The 15,956-nt window shown below is 46.5% G+C and overlaps 1 protein-coding gene across 3 annotated transcripts in view; it reads left to right on the forward strand.

The window, feature by feature from the left end:
- The window catches only part of secisbp2l (SECIS binding protein 2-like), a 78,743-nt gene that overhangs the window by 26,667 nt on the left and 36,120 nt on the right, over positions 1-15,956 (forward strand). For all 3 annotated transcript variants that reach the window (XM_085968685.1, XM_085968686.1, XM_085968687.1), the window contains 3 exons: positions 10,074-10,246; positions 13,352-13,670; positions 15,295-15,412. In XM_085968685.1, coding sequence (XP_085824811.1) covers positions 10,074-10,246; positions 13,352-13,670; positions 15,295-15,412 — 610 coding nt within the window. The remainder of the gene's footprint in view (positions 1-10,073; positions 10,247-13,351; positions 13,671-15,294; positions 15,413-15,956) is intronic.

Below are 15,956 nucleotides of genomic sequence, written 5' to 3' on the forward strand. Positions count from 1 at the left end.
TCTTACTCTGTTTCTATAAATAAATATTTTTGAGTAATACCTTATCACTATATAGGAATGAAAAGCTATAGACGCAGAAAGGCATTGTGTATTGGGACTATTTACACAAACACAGAAGGCCAAGAGGAACATAACAGTTTTTAAAATTATGAAAGGTTTTGATAGATTGAATAGAGAATTACTGTTTTTTGTCTGGTTGCGAAGTCGGTGGTGCAACTTTATTAATTTTTTAAAAAAGGTTGCGAGGAGAGGAGGTTTAGGAGAAATGTCTTTTATGCATTGAGTTGTCAGAGCATTGAATGCTGTGCCACAGGGAACAGTTGAGGCAGAGATGAATGCATCTTTTAAGGGGAAAGTAGATAAGCATTTGAAGCAGAGGAAGATACGTGGCTATGGGGAGGGGGGATTAGCTTTGGATTGCTGTCGCAAAGACCCAGCACAGATGGAATGGGCCAAATTGCCACCTACTTTGCTGTAAATTACTATGGTGTAGTGTCATGTTTGCCTTGACAGTCATGACTTGAAGCCTTTTTAAGAGCACCGACTGCTTGGACAGTTTTGTAAAATTAAATGTTCAGCCAAGTATATCTTTTTTTAAGCTGAATAAGTAACCAAGTTCAGACCATGCATAGCTCAGTATTGGACCTATAAATATTAAATTACAGGTGATACAATTGTAATTATATTATGGAAACCAATCTTAAATTGTAACCTGAGCCCATTTGTACTATATTCTCAACATCAGATTTCTATTACCACACAGAATTAAACTCAATTAATGACTCTTCTCCAAGTTGGGAACTAGCTACATCCCAATTTGTACTTTTATAGAATCAGTTTTATTAGCATCCATATTTTACTGACGAAGCCATCAATCTAATTGTGACATAACATCATTATCTTTTAAATTAATTGTTACCAAACCTGGTCCCCATGGAACATTTAAAAAATGTTGTTGGTGCTGGGAAATTGAACATTTCAGGCGTCCAGGTCAGATACCGCGCACCTTACTTCACTCTGCATCAACAATGTGTGCCTCAGCCTCAAATGCCGATGAGTGCCCCTTACTATGTCAGTGTGATTTTTTTTTTTTTTTCCCAAGCCGCACCAGCCATTCTGTGAGTGAGATTGCCAATCAGTGCCAAATTATCGACAGTTTAGTGCTTTAGGCACTAGGGGCTAGATTTTCAGTATAGGCAGTTTTGGGGCGCTAACCTTAGCGCCCGCCCGAAGTTAGCGCCCGCCCCAAAGTAGCGCCCCGTTGCCGGGAATTCAGTGGCTTCGCCCTAAGAGGTTGGTGGAGCGCTAAAAGAGGCGTTCCACTACTATCTTTAGGCGCTAAGCTGGCGGTCCAGAGGGATAGCGCCCAGGCGGGGCACAGCGCGGGTGCGGTCATTTTTGGACTGACAGCAGACCCCGTGGCGCCGACCAGCTCTTAAAGGGGGAAGGGACGAATTGGTCTGCTGCCACGCCCTGCACACTGCAGCCTTGCAAAGAGGCCTCAACACTGCTGCTCAGCCCCAGGGAGTCATGGCAACGCCAGAGAAGGCCCGTCATCGTGCCCTGCGCTTCTCAGAGGGTGATCTGGACATAATGGTCACAGCTCTGGAGGTGAGGCGCAAGATCTTGTTCCCAGAGAGTGGGAGGAATCCAACCCACCACGACTACACCAAAGCCTGGAAGCAGATCGCCCAGAGGGTGACGTTCACCGGCGATGCCCCCAGGACCCACAAACAATGTCGTAAAAAATACAACGACCTGACCAGGATTGTCAAGGTGAGTAGCCTTTCCAGTCTCCTCCTCATTCTTGCATGTACACCTGACATGATGGGCAAAGGGAGCTGAAAGTCCTATTGGCCAGCCCTCAGCCAGCAGCATTGGCACAGTCATGAGCATCAAATGGCCATTCGGCACTCTACACTTTGGCCAAGCTATTCCACCATGGGAGGCTGTGCACACTACATCAGGGCTTCACTCTGGCCAAGCTATTCCACCATGGGAGGCTGTGCACACTACATCAGGGCTACACTGCGCACTTACAGCCCGTCCTTTCTCTTGCAGGCTAAAGTAGCCTTTAATCGCCAGGCCCGTGCCAGGGGTGGCCGCGCCAAGCTGCAGAAGCTCACTCGGCTGGAGGAGCGCGTGTGATCGTCCCCACAGCGTGCGGAGTATCCGACCCTCCACTGCCCGGCAATGGTAAGGACCTCGCCTTTTGGCCCTCTCGCGTCGCACTGGCCCATCCGAGCTACCTCCTTTGCCACTGTCCCACCAATGCGCTGAATGCCACCAGTCCTAACTCCCTCGCTGACGCCGTCTCCTCACTCTGAAGCTACTCTTGTGCATTCCTGCTTTCAGCTGGTGACGACCAGGACCCTGAAGCTGCCAGTGACAGCACCTCCGAGCAGGAGGAGGAGGAGGAGCAAGCCGGACCATCGGGGGAACAGTCACGTCCCGCAGGAGAGGAGGAAATGCTTGACACCTCCTCACTGGACGAGTGCCTGGAGGAACTGTCGCAGGGCAATGCAGCTTCTGGGACCAGTGGCGTCCAGCCACCCAGGAGCCGTGCGCGTGGCCCGCGGCCTTCCCCCCCAAAGGGGGGAAGGATCAGAGGGGAGTGCTGCTGATCGGCACACCCGCCGCCACCAACGTGGCAAGGGTCCCTTAGTTCGGCCCCCTCCTCCCCAGCGGGAGAGTAGCGACTCCAGTCCGGACACCTTCACCTCGGAGGAGGTGTGGAAGCTGGATAAGATGGCCGAGGATTCGGACCGGCGCCACACGGAGCTCATGAGTGTGGTGGGGCGCATGCCTGAGGCCATCGAGTCGCTGGCGACCAGTGTGCGCGAGTTCGGGGCAGCAACTGGCCGCATGCTGACTGATGCCGTCAAGACCCTGGCGGATGTGATGCGCGCACACACCAGGACAACAGGGGCACTCACTGCTGCCACACGCACTGTCTCAGGCAGGCATCGCCAGGGCAGCCGCCGCGCTGGACCATCCCAGCAAGCCGCCCCTCGGCTGATTGTTGCGGATCCTGCAGTGCGGGCCCGGCCGAGTGCCACCGAGCCACAGCACCAGCCAGCGCATCCCAGACGCCAGCTGGCCCACATTGCGCCATCCGTCGCCGCCATTCCCCCACTGGGGCGTCAAGGGCAAGCGGCTGCAGCTGATGGTGGCCAGGCTCAGGTGCGCCACTCAGCAGACGGCCCCTCGAGGCCCAAACGCCGTGTAGGCCGCCCCCCAGCGGCATCTGGCGGAAGGGCATCTGAGCCTCAGGCACCTTCCCCCCAGCCTCGCAGCAGCCACTGGGCAGAGCTTGCGAAGGAGCAGCAGGCCGGGCAGGGGAGGCAAAAGGCTGGGCAAGGTCTCGCCCTCGCGGGCCACTCAGTAGAGGGTGTGGCCAGCTTTCCTTTTATATGGCGGTGGCCATCTTTATTTTGCCCATGGTTGTGTTGTTGGAGGGCTTATTTTTTGCGTTAGGCCGACGTTGAGGCCCGGTTTGAAGAAAGGTGGAGTGACTCCTCCCCAGTTTGTGGGAGTGAGTCGTTTGTTGGGCTTTTTGTGGGGCCCGTTTATTGTTTTTGGGGATTCATGTGGGAAGGGCTTTTCATTTTTGTGTAATAAAAAATTATCTTTATTCATGCAGTCTCCATGGTTGTTCTTCTTAGTGTTTGTCGGCTTCGCCGGCTGAGGGCTTGCGGAGCGCCTGCATTCATCTTCCCTCATGGCCCCTGGCCATTCCCTGACGGGGGGCTTAGAAGTACCGTGTAATAAGGTGGCGTCGTGCGGCCCTTGGCCCTGGTCGCTCCCTCCTGGGAATGTACTCCTGCTCCTCCTCCTCCTCATGCTCCTCCTCCTGAGGTGCTGGTCCAACGTCAGGTGGCAGTGCCTGAGTCCTGCGGATAGCCAGGTTGTGTAGCATGCAGCAAACCACCACAAATTGGGAGACCCGGTCCGGCGAATACTGGAGAGCTCCTCCGGAGCGATCAAGGCAGCGGAACCGCTGCTTGAGGACCCCAATAGTTAGCTCGATGATGTTGCGGGTGGTTTGATGGCTCTCGTTGTAGGCCTCTTCAGCAGCGGTCCTGGGCGCGCGGAGCGGGGTCATGAGCCAGGTGCACAAAGGATAGCCTTTGTCCCTGAGTAGCCATCCTCTTGGGGGAGGCTGTGCCTGGAACATGTCATGCACAGTACTCTGCCGCAGGATAAAGGCATCGTGGCTGCTGCCTGGGAAGCTGGCATTGATTGCCATGATGCGCTGCTTGTGGTCACAGACCAGCTGCACATTCAGAGAATGGTAGCCCTTCCTGTTGCGATACTGCTCGCCATGCTCCAGAGGGGCCCGCAAAGCCACATGCGTACAGTCAATGGCGCCCTGCACCAAGGGGAATTCCCCGAGTCTGGAAAATCCCAATGCGCGCTGATGCTGGCTCTCCAGGGCCATGGGGAAGGAGATGAATTGGCTTCTCCTTCTGAACAGTGCTTCGGTCACCTGGCGGATGCAGCGATGCGCGCCGTACTGGGAGATGTTTGCTATGTCCCCAGCAGCGTATTGGAAGGAGCCGGTGGCATAGAAGTTCAATGCCACCGTCACCTTCACTTCCACCGACAGAGACGTCCTGCACCTGAGCTTTGGCCGCAGATCTCTGCAATCACCTCCTTTCGGAATCGGAGCCTTTTAACACATCGCGCGGCACTCATGTTTAGGTAGGAGCGCTGCTGGCGGTATAGCCTGACTGGGTAAGGCCTACGTGGCCGACGCCTGTAGCCCCCTCTGCCTCTAGCCAGGGCTGCCCCTCTCACAATGCGTCTGCGAGCCCTACGGACATGGAGCTGCAGCTCCGCGTTGGCACCCCATGCAACCCCCATCAAATCCTGGCAAACACTCAAATTTCCAAAAGGCCACTTGCAGCGCTCTGGCCTGAGTCCAAAAATACCTGAGCTCTTGCTGCTTGAAACCAGTTAGCTATCCTCCTTGTTGTGTCTCCAGAAATGCGTTGCACAAGAGTGTTTTCTGAAAAAAGGCTGGCCTTTATACTGGAGAGCACGTCCCCTTTAATTTGCGCCCCCCGGGGCCCGCGCTGGTTGTGTTGCGTTCCTTTTTCCAAACGCTCCGGCCGCCAGCCACACAATGGGGCGGTCCGACTGAAGTTTGGAATCGGGGCGCACAAAGGGCGTTGCACGAGGATGTGACGTCATTTTCTGCGCGCGCATCCGGGCGGGCGCTAAACTTTGCGCCGGCGCTAACGGGCAACTTAATTTGGGGCGGGACGCAAACTGCGCTGCGCACGGGCGCTACACGCATAGCGCCCGAAAATCACTTCTCTTAAGGCGCTAACTGCTGGCGCTATCAACTGAAAATCTAGCCCTAGGAATCTTAACAGGCAGCAGGCAGAGGTTTTTGTTCCATCAGTCCATATTTGAACATAAAACTCGGGTAAAAGCCCACTGTCTTATCCACTGTACCACTCGGTTCCACCTTCACATAGAAGATTTCATTGGGCAGCTCCTCAGTGTTTTCCACAGCTTGTGCAAATATGGAAGAACATTTCTGCTGGGTACTAGAAAGTAAATGAATGAAAGTCAGTTGGGTTTAATTTGTTTCATCTTTTAGGATTGGGCAGTTATGCAATTCTGGATAGAAAAAAAATTGAAAATGACGGCAGAAGTTCGAAGTTCAGCAGAAAATTTCTATTGCCCAAGTTAGAGTTGATAACCATCTCTTTTGATCAGTTTGGGGAGATGTATGGCCACATGCACTAGGCTTTAAATGTTCCTTTTTGTCCAGTGCTATACTTCCGTTGTAATTGTTGCTATCTTGTTCAGTTTAAATACAAAACTATATATGTAGCCTGCTAAGTTTGTCCCAATATTTCCTTTTGTTCCTACACAGTATTGACATTTTCCAGGTTTTTTGTGTAGTCATAAATCAAAAAACACTTTAATATGGAAAGATTACAACTGTGGTTCTGTTTTACTGTCTAGTAAAGTGTGTGTGTGTTTTGAAACTAGGTATTTAACCATTGTTTTGGATATTGAAATTAAGTGGCTATGCAGTGTGTGGGTTGACGAGGTTGTGCATGTTATGGTTGGAAGCTTAAGAGGCGGAATTTCGTTTTGCGATTTAAGAGTGCGCAAGACTTGAAGAAAATTTGTTAGTTACTCGGTCTGTTTTTCAAATATTAGTATTTTAGTACTTAACATGAATTTATATTATCGATCAGTTGATTTTAGAAATCTATTTGGGTAACTACTGAAAACAGTGGTGTATATTTTGAGTTTAGCAGATTGTTTGGGCACTGGGTGCTTAATGAACTTTATGGTAAACGGGACAGAAATGTACATCTTTTGAGCTTTTCCACCATGTTTAGATTTACCTAGTAACCAAAGTAAATAATTTGGGGTTTCAAAACCACCACAAAAAAAACTATGTTGTGAAGTACAAACGGTTGCAGTTTATAAGCCTCTATCTATATATTACGTCTTGCAGCTAACACATACTTACAGTTTGTCACCTATTTCCTGTTTCACAATTTGGTCATGCTTGGGCATTTTAGCTATAGAGTATGTACACTTGCCATTATGTTAACCTTTCAGTCCTTCCAGTGCAATATGCTGCTGCTCCTCCAATCCCCATTGTTCTCGGTAGCATTGCAGCGTTTTTCTTTCACATTTATTAAACTTTTGATTTGCCACCAGGCAAGGTTTATTTATATTGTGACTTTTTTAAAGTTTATTTAAATTTTACTTTCTTCCAGCTCCCTTCACTGCCCTGTCCATTCCTGTCACAAAGCTTGGGACTCGGGCTGCCTGCCCTGATCATTAGACTTGGTGCCTACTTCCTGCCCAGTCACCCATCGCCTAGCTGCTGCCCAGCTTTCCCATTGCAGCGGCCGACCCACCCGTCCATCAGGCATGAGGTCACCTGGCTTCCTCTTTGTAGCTGCTGACGCACCTGTCAATCGGGCCGCTATATCTGTACCACATGCAGTCCCATCTGTGTGCCTCTCATTTTTGTTTGATTCAACAGTTTTATCGTCCGTTTCCCAACAGCAGCTTGGAAACTAGCAATTTTTTGAAGGCACTCGTTACACTATGTTCTAGTTGCAGGACTATAATTTTAATGTTTTAAACTGCCTTTGCACTCAGCCTAATGGAGGGGAGGGGATAGTAGTGATGTGAAAGTCAGGCAAAGAGGGAGACATAGAGGACCAGCCTACTGGTGGTGTAGGGGTTCTGGCTGATGGGAGGTTGGGGGTCAGGCAGAGGCGCAAATACAAGGCCAGAAAGAAAGACTTGCATTTATATAGCGCCTTTCATGGCCTCAGGATGTACAGCCAATGAAGTACTTTTGAAGTGTAGTCACTGTTATGTAGGAAACGCGGCAGCCAATTTGCGCACAGCAAGCTCCTGCAGACAGCAGTGTGATAATGACCAGATAATCTGTTTTAGTGATGTTGATTGAGGGATAAATATTGGCCAGGACACCGTGGCTAACTCCCCTGCTCTTCGAAATAGTGCCATGGGATCTTTTACGTCCACCTGAGAGGCCAGACGATGCCTCTGTTTAACGTCTCATCCGAAAGATGGAGGAGAGAGGAGGCGATGAGGGCGTCAGCCTGATTTGAAGGGAGAATAGAGGCTTCAACCAAAAGAGGAAATAGGATTGAGGCCAATGGGGGTGGGAGTAGGGGACAGTGGAGGGATGGTGATTGGGGCTGAGCGGGTGAAGAATGAATGGAGGAGGTAGAGGGGAGGATTCAAAAATCAGAGGATGTGCAAGGGTAAAGTGTAGGGAAGGCAATAAGGGTGGAACGAAGGAGGAGTGAATAGGGGTGGGTGAGAATGTGGCAACCACACCACGCTACCCATCTTCTGCTCCTGAAAGGAAAGAGGGAGAAGTTCAAAAAGGAGGAAAGAAGCACCAACAGAGGGTGACCAGACAGATACGACACCATATGCTCTGACCTACCAAGTCAGAATTGTCTCTGGCACTTAAAGCATCTTTTTTGTCCCTCTCCACCTGCCTTGCCATACTGAACAACTGAAATTGAGATCTCCACTGTAGAGGAAAGCTAATTGTTGTAAGTCATCGTTTTTCAGCTGAACTGGAACGTCTGGTGACATAATGGGGACCAAATTATGCTGGAACTAAAATTTCTATAGTGTCAATTTTATCACAAAGGAGCTTTGGTCTCAGAATAGACTTGCACTGTGCAGTATTTCACACCCACACTTAACTGGAATAGCTAAAGACTTTAAAAAAAACTATTTTAAGTACTATATAATTATGCAAGTGAATAAAACTTCTTAAGATATTAAGTTCAATATATCAATGGTTTTATATTGATGCTGTTGCTTACTGCTCAAAAATTAAACTTTGAATTCAAAGATGTAAAAGGTAATATCTATTTTACATTTGGAAGTGAAAAGTGACAGCTGTTTTAGTTAATGTCCCCAGTGTGCCTTTTCCAGTCTGTTAGGAGAGGCCCAGCAGCTCTCTCTAGGCTGTGTTGGAATGATCCTGAAGATGTCTTTACAGAAATTGGACACATCATTCCTTGTAGGGTGAGCTTTTGATCTCAATAGGACCATTTGGGAAAGGAACTGGATGTGAGGTCTAAACAATTTGTGGTGGATTTGTAGTAACAGGGCAGGCACTGGGGGGAGGAAGGGCTCTGGCTTATCGCTACCTTGGAGGGGGATTCAGCCTCACGAGCCTGGATTAAGCAGTTGGTGGTATGCACTATCGGACTTCGACATCTAGCGCATCCAGGTAATGGCACAGCACAAAGTCTCTTACCTATGTCCTTCCACTATGCTGAAAGCTTGGGATAACTAGTGCTGGAAGATGTTACCAGATTAGAACATGTGCTCATATATTCAGTACTCGCTACCTACCATGAGAAGTTTCAGAGAGGCAAGTAGCTGCTGCTAAAGCTCTGCATCTCCAAATGATGGTACCATTACATGAAGTATGATTTGTGTTCATGCTGTGGTCAGGAGCATGCACTCATACTTTCTGGTCAGTTGTACTGCTCGCTATGTCACTTGAGGTACTCCTGGTACCTGCTGTCCATATAGCGATGCTTCAAACCATGCTTTTTGGTTGTCTTAACCAACTAGTGACCATCATCTGGGGGAGCAGAGGGGAAGAAGAGAAGCAGGATTTTTTGGGGGTTGAAATGAGATGGAAATTCAGAATTAAGTCAAACTTCCATGGCAGGCTTGGTAATCTGGTAAGTGAATCAAGCAGGTCTAGAGTACGCCAGGGCCCTGTTGATAATTGACCAGTCAGTCTGGCTTGCTTATGGCACTTTGAAGGGTAGATGCATCACTGGAGGCCAGTACTTTGTACATGGTGGCACTCCTGCACCCACTTGGAGCCCCTAAGCTCTCTTGAGCTGGTTAAGTGTGGTGTGTTCCTATGAAGAGAATGTATGTGCTTTTTATTGAGCAAATAGAAATTCTGTATGAGTAGATATCTTAGTAGCTTGATTCAGAGATTTTTCAGTGTGGTGATGGATTTCTGTACATGTAAGATGCCTATCTGTTTATTTTAAAAATCAGAAATCGATTAATGGAATATGACCTACAGTTTATTTCTACTCTTAAGCTGCAAGTGAGCCAGGATGATTTATTGCTTGCATGTTCACTTAACTTATGGGAATGGAAATCGGATCTGAGACAGCAATGAAATAACTTGGATTATTTGGTGTACAAAACTTTTCTTTTTTGCAAAACTGTATTCTAATGTTGCATTTTCCTTGAGCAATATTAAGCACAACCCTTAATTATATTAACTATGAATGAATACACAATTTTCAAAAGTTTTTTTAAGCCATACTAATCTTGTGGATTGGTATAGTTAACGTGCCTATATAGAATATAGGTTGAATACCACCCTTTGTGTTTTCTTCCCACTGTTGACCTTGATCTGAAGGCTGCTATGAGAGCGTGGGATCTTCAAGCCTGCATTTTTGTGGAATAAACTCAATTTGTGTATGTATCTTTTTGTGAAATTTTTGCTGCTGATTTATTTTAAGAGTAATGGGCTTCCTCATCATTTTATTCAGGATATCCAACTTTCAGCAGAGGTCGAGCCATTTATACCCCAGAAGAAGGGTACGGAGACACTTGTTCCTATGGCTCTTCCTAATGATGGAAATGGTAGTGGTGTCGAAGCTCCTCCTATTCCTAGCTACTTGATAACCTGTTACCCCTTTGTACAAGAAAATCAAGCTAATAGGTGAGTAGAGGTACAAGAGCCAACATGTCTACCTGTGCATAATTTTAGCAAGAGCTGTTAACCATATGCTCAAGTTTTAAAGTCCATTTTTCAGCAATATTCCTATTTCAGTTAATTGTGGTACATCATACAGTAAACCTTGTGATAAACCTTGGATAACAGCTGGAATGCATAGGCTCCAGTAAGAGACTGTTATAGTCGAAGCTAGCTGAAAGGATGTGTTTGCGTGAATCTAAGTACAAGATCACACTCTGATCATAAATCACTTTTTCACCACTGATCCTCCCAAAAGGTAAAACATCAGAAAATACTAGTACCTGCCCGCTTTCTGTTTTTGTGAGCAAAGAGAAGCGCACCAGTCTGTTTGAAGCTAAGGCAGGGTTGAGCAAAGATGAAGTGTCACAATCCCAGGAATTGTCACAAGGCTGTGGCTGCAACACCTGCGCAAGCCATGATTTGACTCCTGACATTCAGAGACCTGACAGCAGCCCGTAGATCCAGTAGATGCATTGTTCTGATGGGCATTCCCCACTGAGGCTACAATTCCCAGGAGCCACCACGCAGCTGTGGTTCCATTGGCTGTGTAAAATAACAAATTACAATAGGGTAATATAAGAGGTGGCTTGTTGGCCTGGCCTTTCATGACCAACATTATTGTTCTTAAATGTATCCCTTATCTTTTGTTTGTAGTTTGCTTTTAAACTGTTTTAAATGTACACTTTAAAAAAAAAAAAAAAAAATTGGCAAATGATTTGTTGATATTTTAAATACAACCATTGGATATACATAAATATTTAATGGTCGTACTCACTGTACCAGCTTGGCGCCAACGGGTAGGCAGAGCGCTACTTGCTCTTCGCAGTAGACTTATGACAAACAAAAGTGTACCCCAGTGTATTCATCGTGCATTATTTTTAAACCTCGACTGCACCTGTACTCTTGATTTTTGATTTTTGCCATGTTGTATCAGCAACCGTGACGCCCTTATGTTTTTATGGAAACCGATTAATCTTTACTTCAACCTGTTAGCCACTTTAGTTTTAAGAGATTATTTTTGTTGTACCTTAATTTTAGTGGCATCTTTGGTGTGAAAAAAAATACTGATGGGAAAATGGTCATTTCCAACATCCCTGCCTGAAACACAGATATAAATGTGACAGACCAGGAGGTGACGCGCCTGACACCAGAAGAGGCTGTTGCCAGGGAACAGTGTGGCACCAATTCCCTGGAGCCTTATCGGCAATCCAATGTGGAAAAATTCTGTATCGCCCTGTTTGGGGCGCCATTATCGGCCGTGCGCAAAGATTAGCGCCTGGTGCTAATTATCGCCTCCGACAGCAAACTTGGCTTTTATCGCCCCCGGAGGTGATTGGAGCGCTAAATCAGGCGCTTCACACCTGTCTTAAGGCGCAAAGGCCGAGGAGCGAGGCGCTACCTCAGAGCGCTGGCGAAGCAAGGAAGGGCAAATCAAAATAAACCTGCAAAGTGCTGCTCAGTACTCAAAACTCCTTCACACAGCGTTGAATCTCTCCAGAAGAGTCTCTCAGAATGTGTGGTGCAAAAATGTCACCGACAAAAAATGGCAGGAAGTGGTCGCCTTTAAATAGCGCTCCCCTTGTCCCTTTCTGACTGCAAAACGCTCCCTTCAACCTGTCGTTGCTAGCGGCAGGCGGTAAGGCAGGGGGCGCCATTCAATATCCGGTCTGGGGCGCTAATGGGGCGTTGCGCACTCGACTGACATCACGATCTGCCGGCGCAGGAGATCATGGCGGTAATGTTTAGCGCCACCGCAAAATGTCTAGTTAATTTCACGAGCGGCGCAAACATTGCCGCGCCCGGGCGCTAGTTGCTTTGTGCCCCTTAAGGTGCTAACGGGAGGCGCAAACAACTGAATTTTTCTCCCCCATGTCTCACACTGGCTGTGCTAATATAGTCACCAAGTAATTATGGTCAAATACTGTCCAAATATATGCATGCTGCTGTGGAGGAAGGAGGCACTTGGGTGTTGCATTTATTACTGAATGAAGGGAAACAGGCTATAGATTACTGGTAGGATCATGAATCTTGTGGAGGTTCCTGCAGTGCTGGTCAGTGCAGCAACCTTGGTGGCAGAGGAACATCTGAAAATGGCTATCACGTCTGGCTAGCACACTAAGTGTGAGTTGATCCTGGAAGAACAGCAACAAGTGATGGAGCAGTTAGCGTAGCAAAGAATTGGTGGAGATGAGCAAAATTGGAGTCACTCAAATATTTGACTGGCATTACCAACATGTGCAACAACGTGTTCAGTTCATGCAGCATGTGGGCCTGACCGATGAAGTGCAGCAATTGACCATTTTACCTTTATGGGGAGTGTAAAGAAAACATGTAGACAAGCTGAAAGTGAAGGCACCCTGTTTTTGGGGAAGGGAAAAGAATAAGGCAGAGGAGAGAAACCTTGCAAGAATGAAATGTGGGTTCTGCTGGGGCCAGGAGGGATGATTGATGTCTCTGCCTAATGGCCTCGATAGAAAACTGCATACCTTCCAACTCACTGCAACAGTGCCGTGGGAGATCGAGTAGTATTGAAAAAGAGTCTGACCAGATATGCTGCAGCTTATGTATGTATAGTATATCTATCGGGAAAGCATGAACCGGCTGAGCCTCTTTTCTCTTGAAAAGAGAAGGCTGAGGGGTAACCTAATAGAGGCCTTTAAAATTCTGAAAGGTTTTGATAGAGTGGATGCAGAGAGAATGTTTCCACTTGTGGGGAAGAGCATAACTAAAGTCCATCAATATAAGATAGTCACCAAGAAATCCAATAGGGAATTCAGAAGAAACGTCTTTACCCAAAGAGTGGTGAGAATGTGGAACTCGCCACCACAGGAGTGGTTGAAGCGAATAGTATAGACGCATTTAAGGGGAGGCTGGACAAGCATATGAGGGAGAAGGGAATAGAGGGTTGTGCTGATAGATTTAGATGAGGAAAGACGGGAAGAGGCTTGAGTGGAGCATAAACACCAGCATGGAGTGGTTGAGCCGAATGGCCTGTTTCTGTGCTGTATGTCCTATGTAATCGTTTTTAAAATTTGATAAATTTACTATTTTTTCTTTATCTTATTACAGGCAGTTGCCTCTATATAACGGGGATATTCGATGGCAGCAAGCAAATCCAAACTCAACAGGGCCATACCTTGCCTATCCCATATTACCAACCCCACAGCCTCCTGTTTCTACAGATTATGCTTACTACCAGCTCATGCCAGCACCGTGCACACCAATGGTGGGCTTTTATTCTCCTTTTCCTACACCATACACTGCACCCTTCCAACCAGCCAATGTGGTGAATGCAGTGTCTGAATGTAGTGAAAGACCTGTTTCTGCCGGACAAGTCTGCCAAGCTGCAGCTCAGAGAAGCAGAGTCAACCGAGGACCAGTGCAAAAGGTAAGGATTTGAAGCTCTGTTTGCTCTTGATACTTATGTACTGAAGTTTAATGCCCCCCCCCCCCCCCAATCTCCCTCGCTGCAATAAAAAATAAGTCTTTTGGTTTTATTCTAAAGCCTGTGGGGGTCTCTGTCAAAAGACTTGGAATGAGGCAATGAGTTGAACAGTTTTGTTACTAATGGCTCCTTTACAGCAGTACAACTATATCTGAAGTAAACCCAGTTTGTTTTGTATACCATGCATGATCTAGGTTGGGATAGATTTAACAAAGATCTTAGTTTTTAAAAATAATTTTTCTTCTCTTTCCCGGTCCTTCCTTCCTGGAAAATGTTGCGCACCAATACTAGGCACTACATACCCTCAGATACCTCGCCCAAGTGACCATTATTTGTGTATAAGCCTAGATGATGGTCAGAAGGCTATTAAATTATGCATGGAAGTCACCAAATGTTCTCACCGTCTTCCAGCAGGGTTCACTGGATAATGAGCAGGAGCAGGAGAACTGGGCTTTTTGTTCTCTCTTCCCTAACCCAGAACGCTGGTGCCAAATCTAATGTTTCTGGTAAAATCAATTGTCAAATTTATAGGTTTGTGGTGACCCAGTTAATATTGGGCTCGACTCAATTTGACTCAACAAGTAGGCAGCCATGACCGACACATGTATCTGGTATTCCTGCCCTACTAAGATGAGCAGTAATGCTAGCTATCTTCATTAAGATGATCTATCAACATTGCTTCATTTTGGTTGAAAAGTAGTTTCCTTCTGGCACATAAACAAACAAGTCCAATGCATGTAATTATCTTGGAAGTCTGCTCATGCCACTCGTTTGTCTCTCACTGCTAGAATCTTGGTGTAGTAGTTTAAGCTTTGATTGAGCAGTAAAACTGGCAGGGTTCCTTTCCTCGTGTGTAGCTAGTTTCTCCTGATGGGTTGATTGAGCAGTGATACTCGTAGCTTCTATAATTACATTCATAGAATATGGAAGAGGTGGACATAAGATTACCAGAAAAAAAGTGTCTTGCATATTAATTTGAGTTGGTTGCCAACTAACTTTGCAGTATGCTAATGTAACAGAAGTTCTAGTGATTTTGTGAACACTTTATATTTAAAAAAAAAAAAAAAAAATTTCTACCACATTTCTCTCCTTTCATTCCTTCTGAAGACATAGACTGCTTGCAACAATGATTCCACTAGTGCTAGGCAGCCTCCAGTACCTGCCCAAATACCCTTTAATTGTGTGTAACCCTCTGTGATGACTGTAGTCTAGGCAACTATGGGGGCATCACAAAGCCAAGTCTGAACCAGATGTTCCACATAGCTACACTTTGAGCAAGAATAGCTGGATAAGAATCGTGGTTTGGATCCCCAGCCAATTTTTTTTCCTCCCTAACTGAGGAGCACTAAGGTCACTTGTAGCACCCTACTGCTGATCCATCAGAGATCACCTAACCCTGCAAGGATTTAGGATTGAACCCAGGGCCTTCCTAATCTGTGTAATTCAGCTACTCGCTGGGTAAACTTGCTGAGACTTTGGGGTAGCTAATTGTTCACTTCCTATTTACACAAATACCAATTGCTATATTTTACTTGAATAATGTGTCACATTTCTTGTATTTGTGCAGATTTTGAGAACCAGCAGGCCTCCGGTGAGGAGCGTGGCTGTTCAGAAGGAAAGCAGTGCCTCCGGTCCTGAAAATAGATCAAAGATTGTATTGCTAGTGGATGCCAGTCAGCAAACAGGTGAGACATCTGATAGTGATATTCATTCTAAAGTTTAATTTAGAAAAATCTTTCATTTCTAGAATACCAGATTCTGATCAAATTGTACCAAATAAAGAAATGTTCTTCAGATTTGGTTGTCCTGAACCCTAATAATAAAATAACAAATATGCTAAAGGTTTTATTTAGAAGTAAAAATTACTTTGTATTTCCGCATTTACCTTGCCAGTATTAAAACATCTTTGTCTCAATGGCAGTGAGCTTTTGGCACTGAAAAATCCCAAACTAGCATTTCATTGTTGCCTGACTGATTTAAAACTGACTGGGATTTAGACCAACTATTCTGTTCAGTTGCAATTTTTTAATGCTTGCGGTACAGGAACAAGGAAGGCAGGCAGAAGAGAAAGGACAGAATTTGTTGTATTGTTGAGTTCTTTAGTTTGGAGGGGCTACAAAAATGTTAACAACTAAGTGCTGCTTGAGTACCTTGTAGAGTGGCAGGAAATGGATTTGTCTCCTAGATTCCCTGGGCTGTGAGCTCCAATACAAGCTGTGCTGTTGGGGA

The sequence above is a fragment of the Somniosus microcephalus genome, chromosome 27 (genome assembly GCF_052327205.1).
Source record: "Somniosus microcephalus isolate GS21.2 chromosome 27, FLI_Smic_1.0, whole genome shotgun sequence".
Classification (NCBI taxonomy): domain Eukaryota; kingdom Metazoa; phylum Chordata; class Chondrichthyes; order Squaliformes; family Somniosidae; genus Somniosus; species Somniosus microcephalus.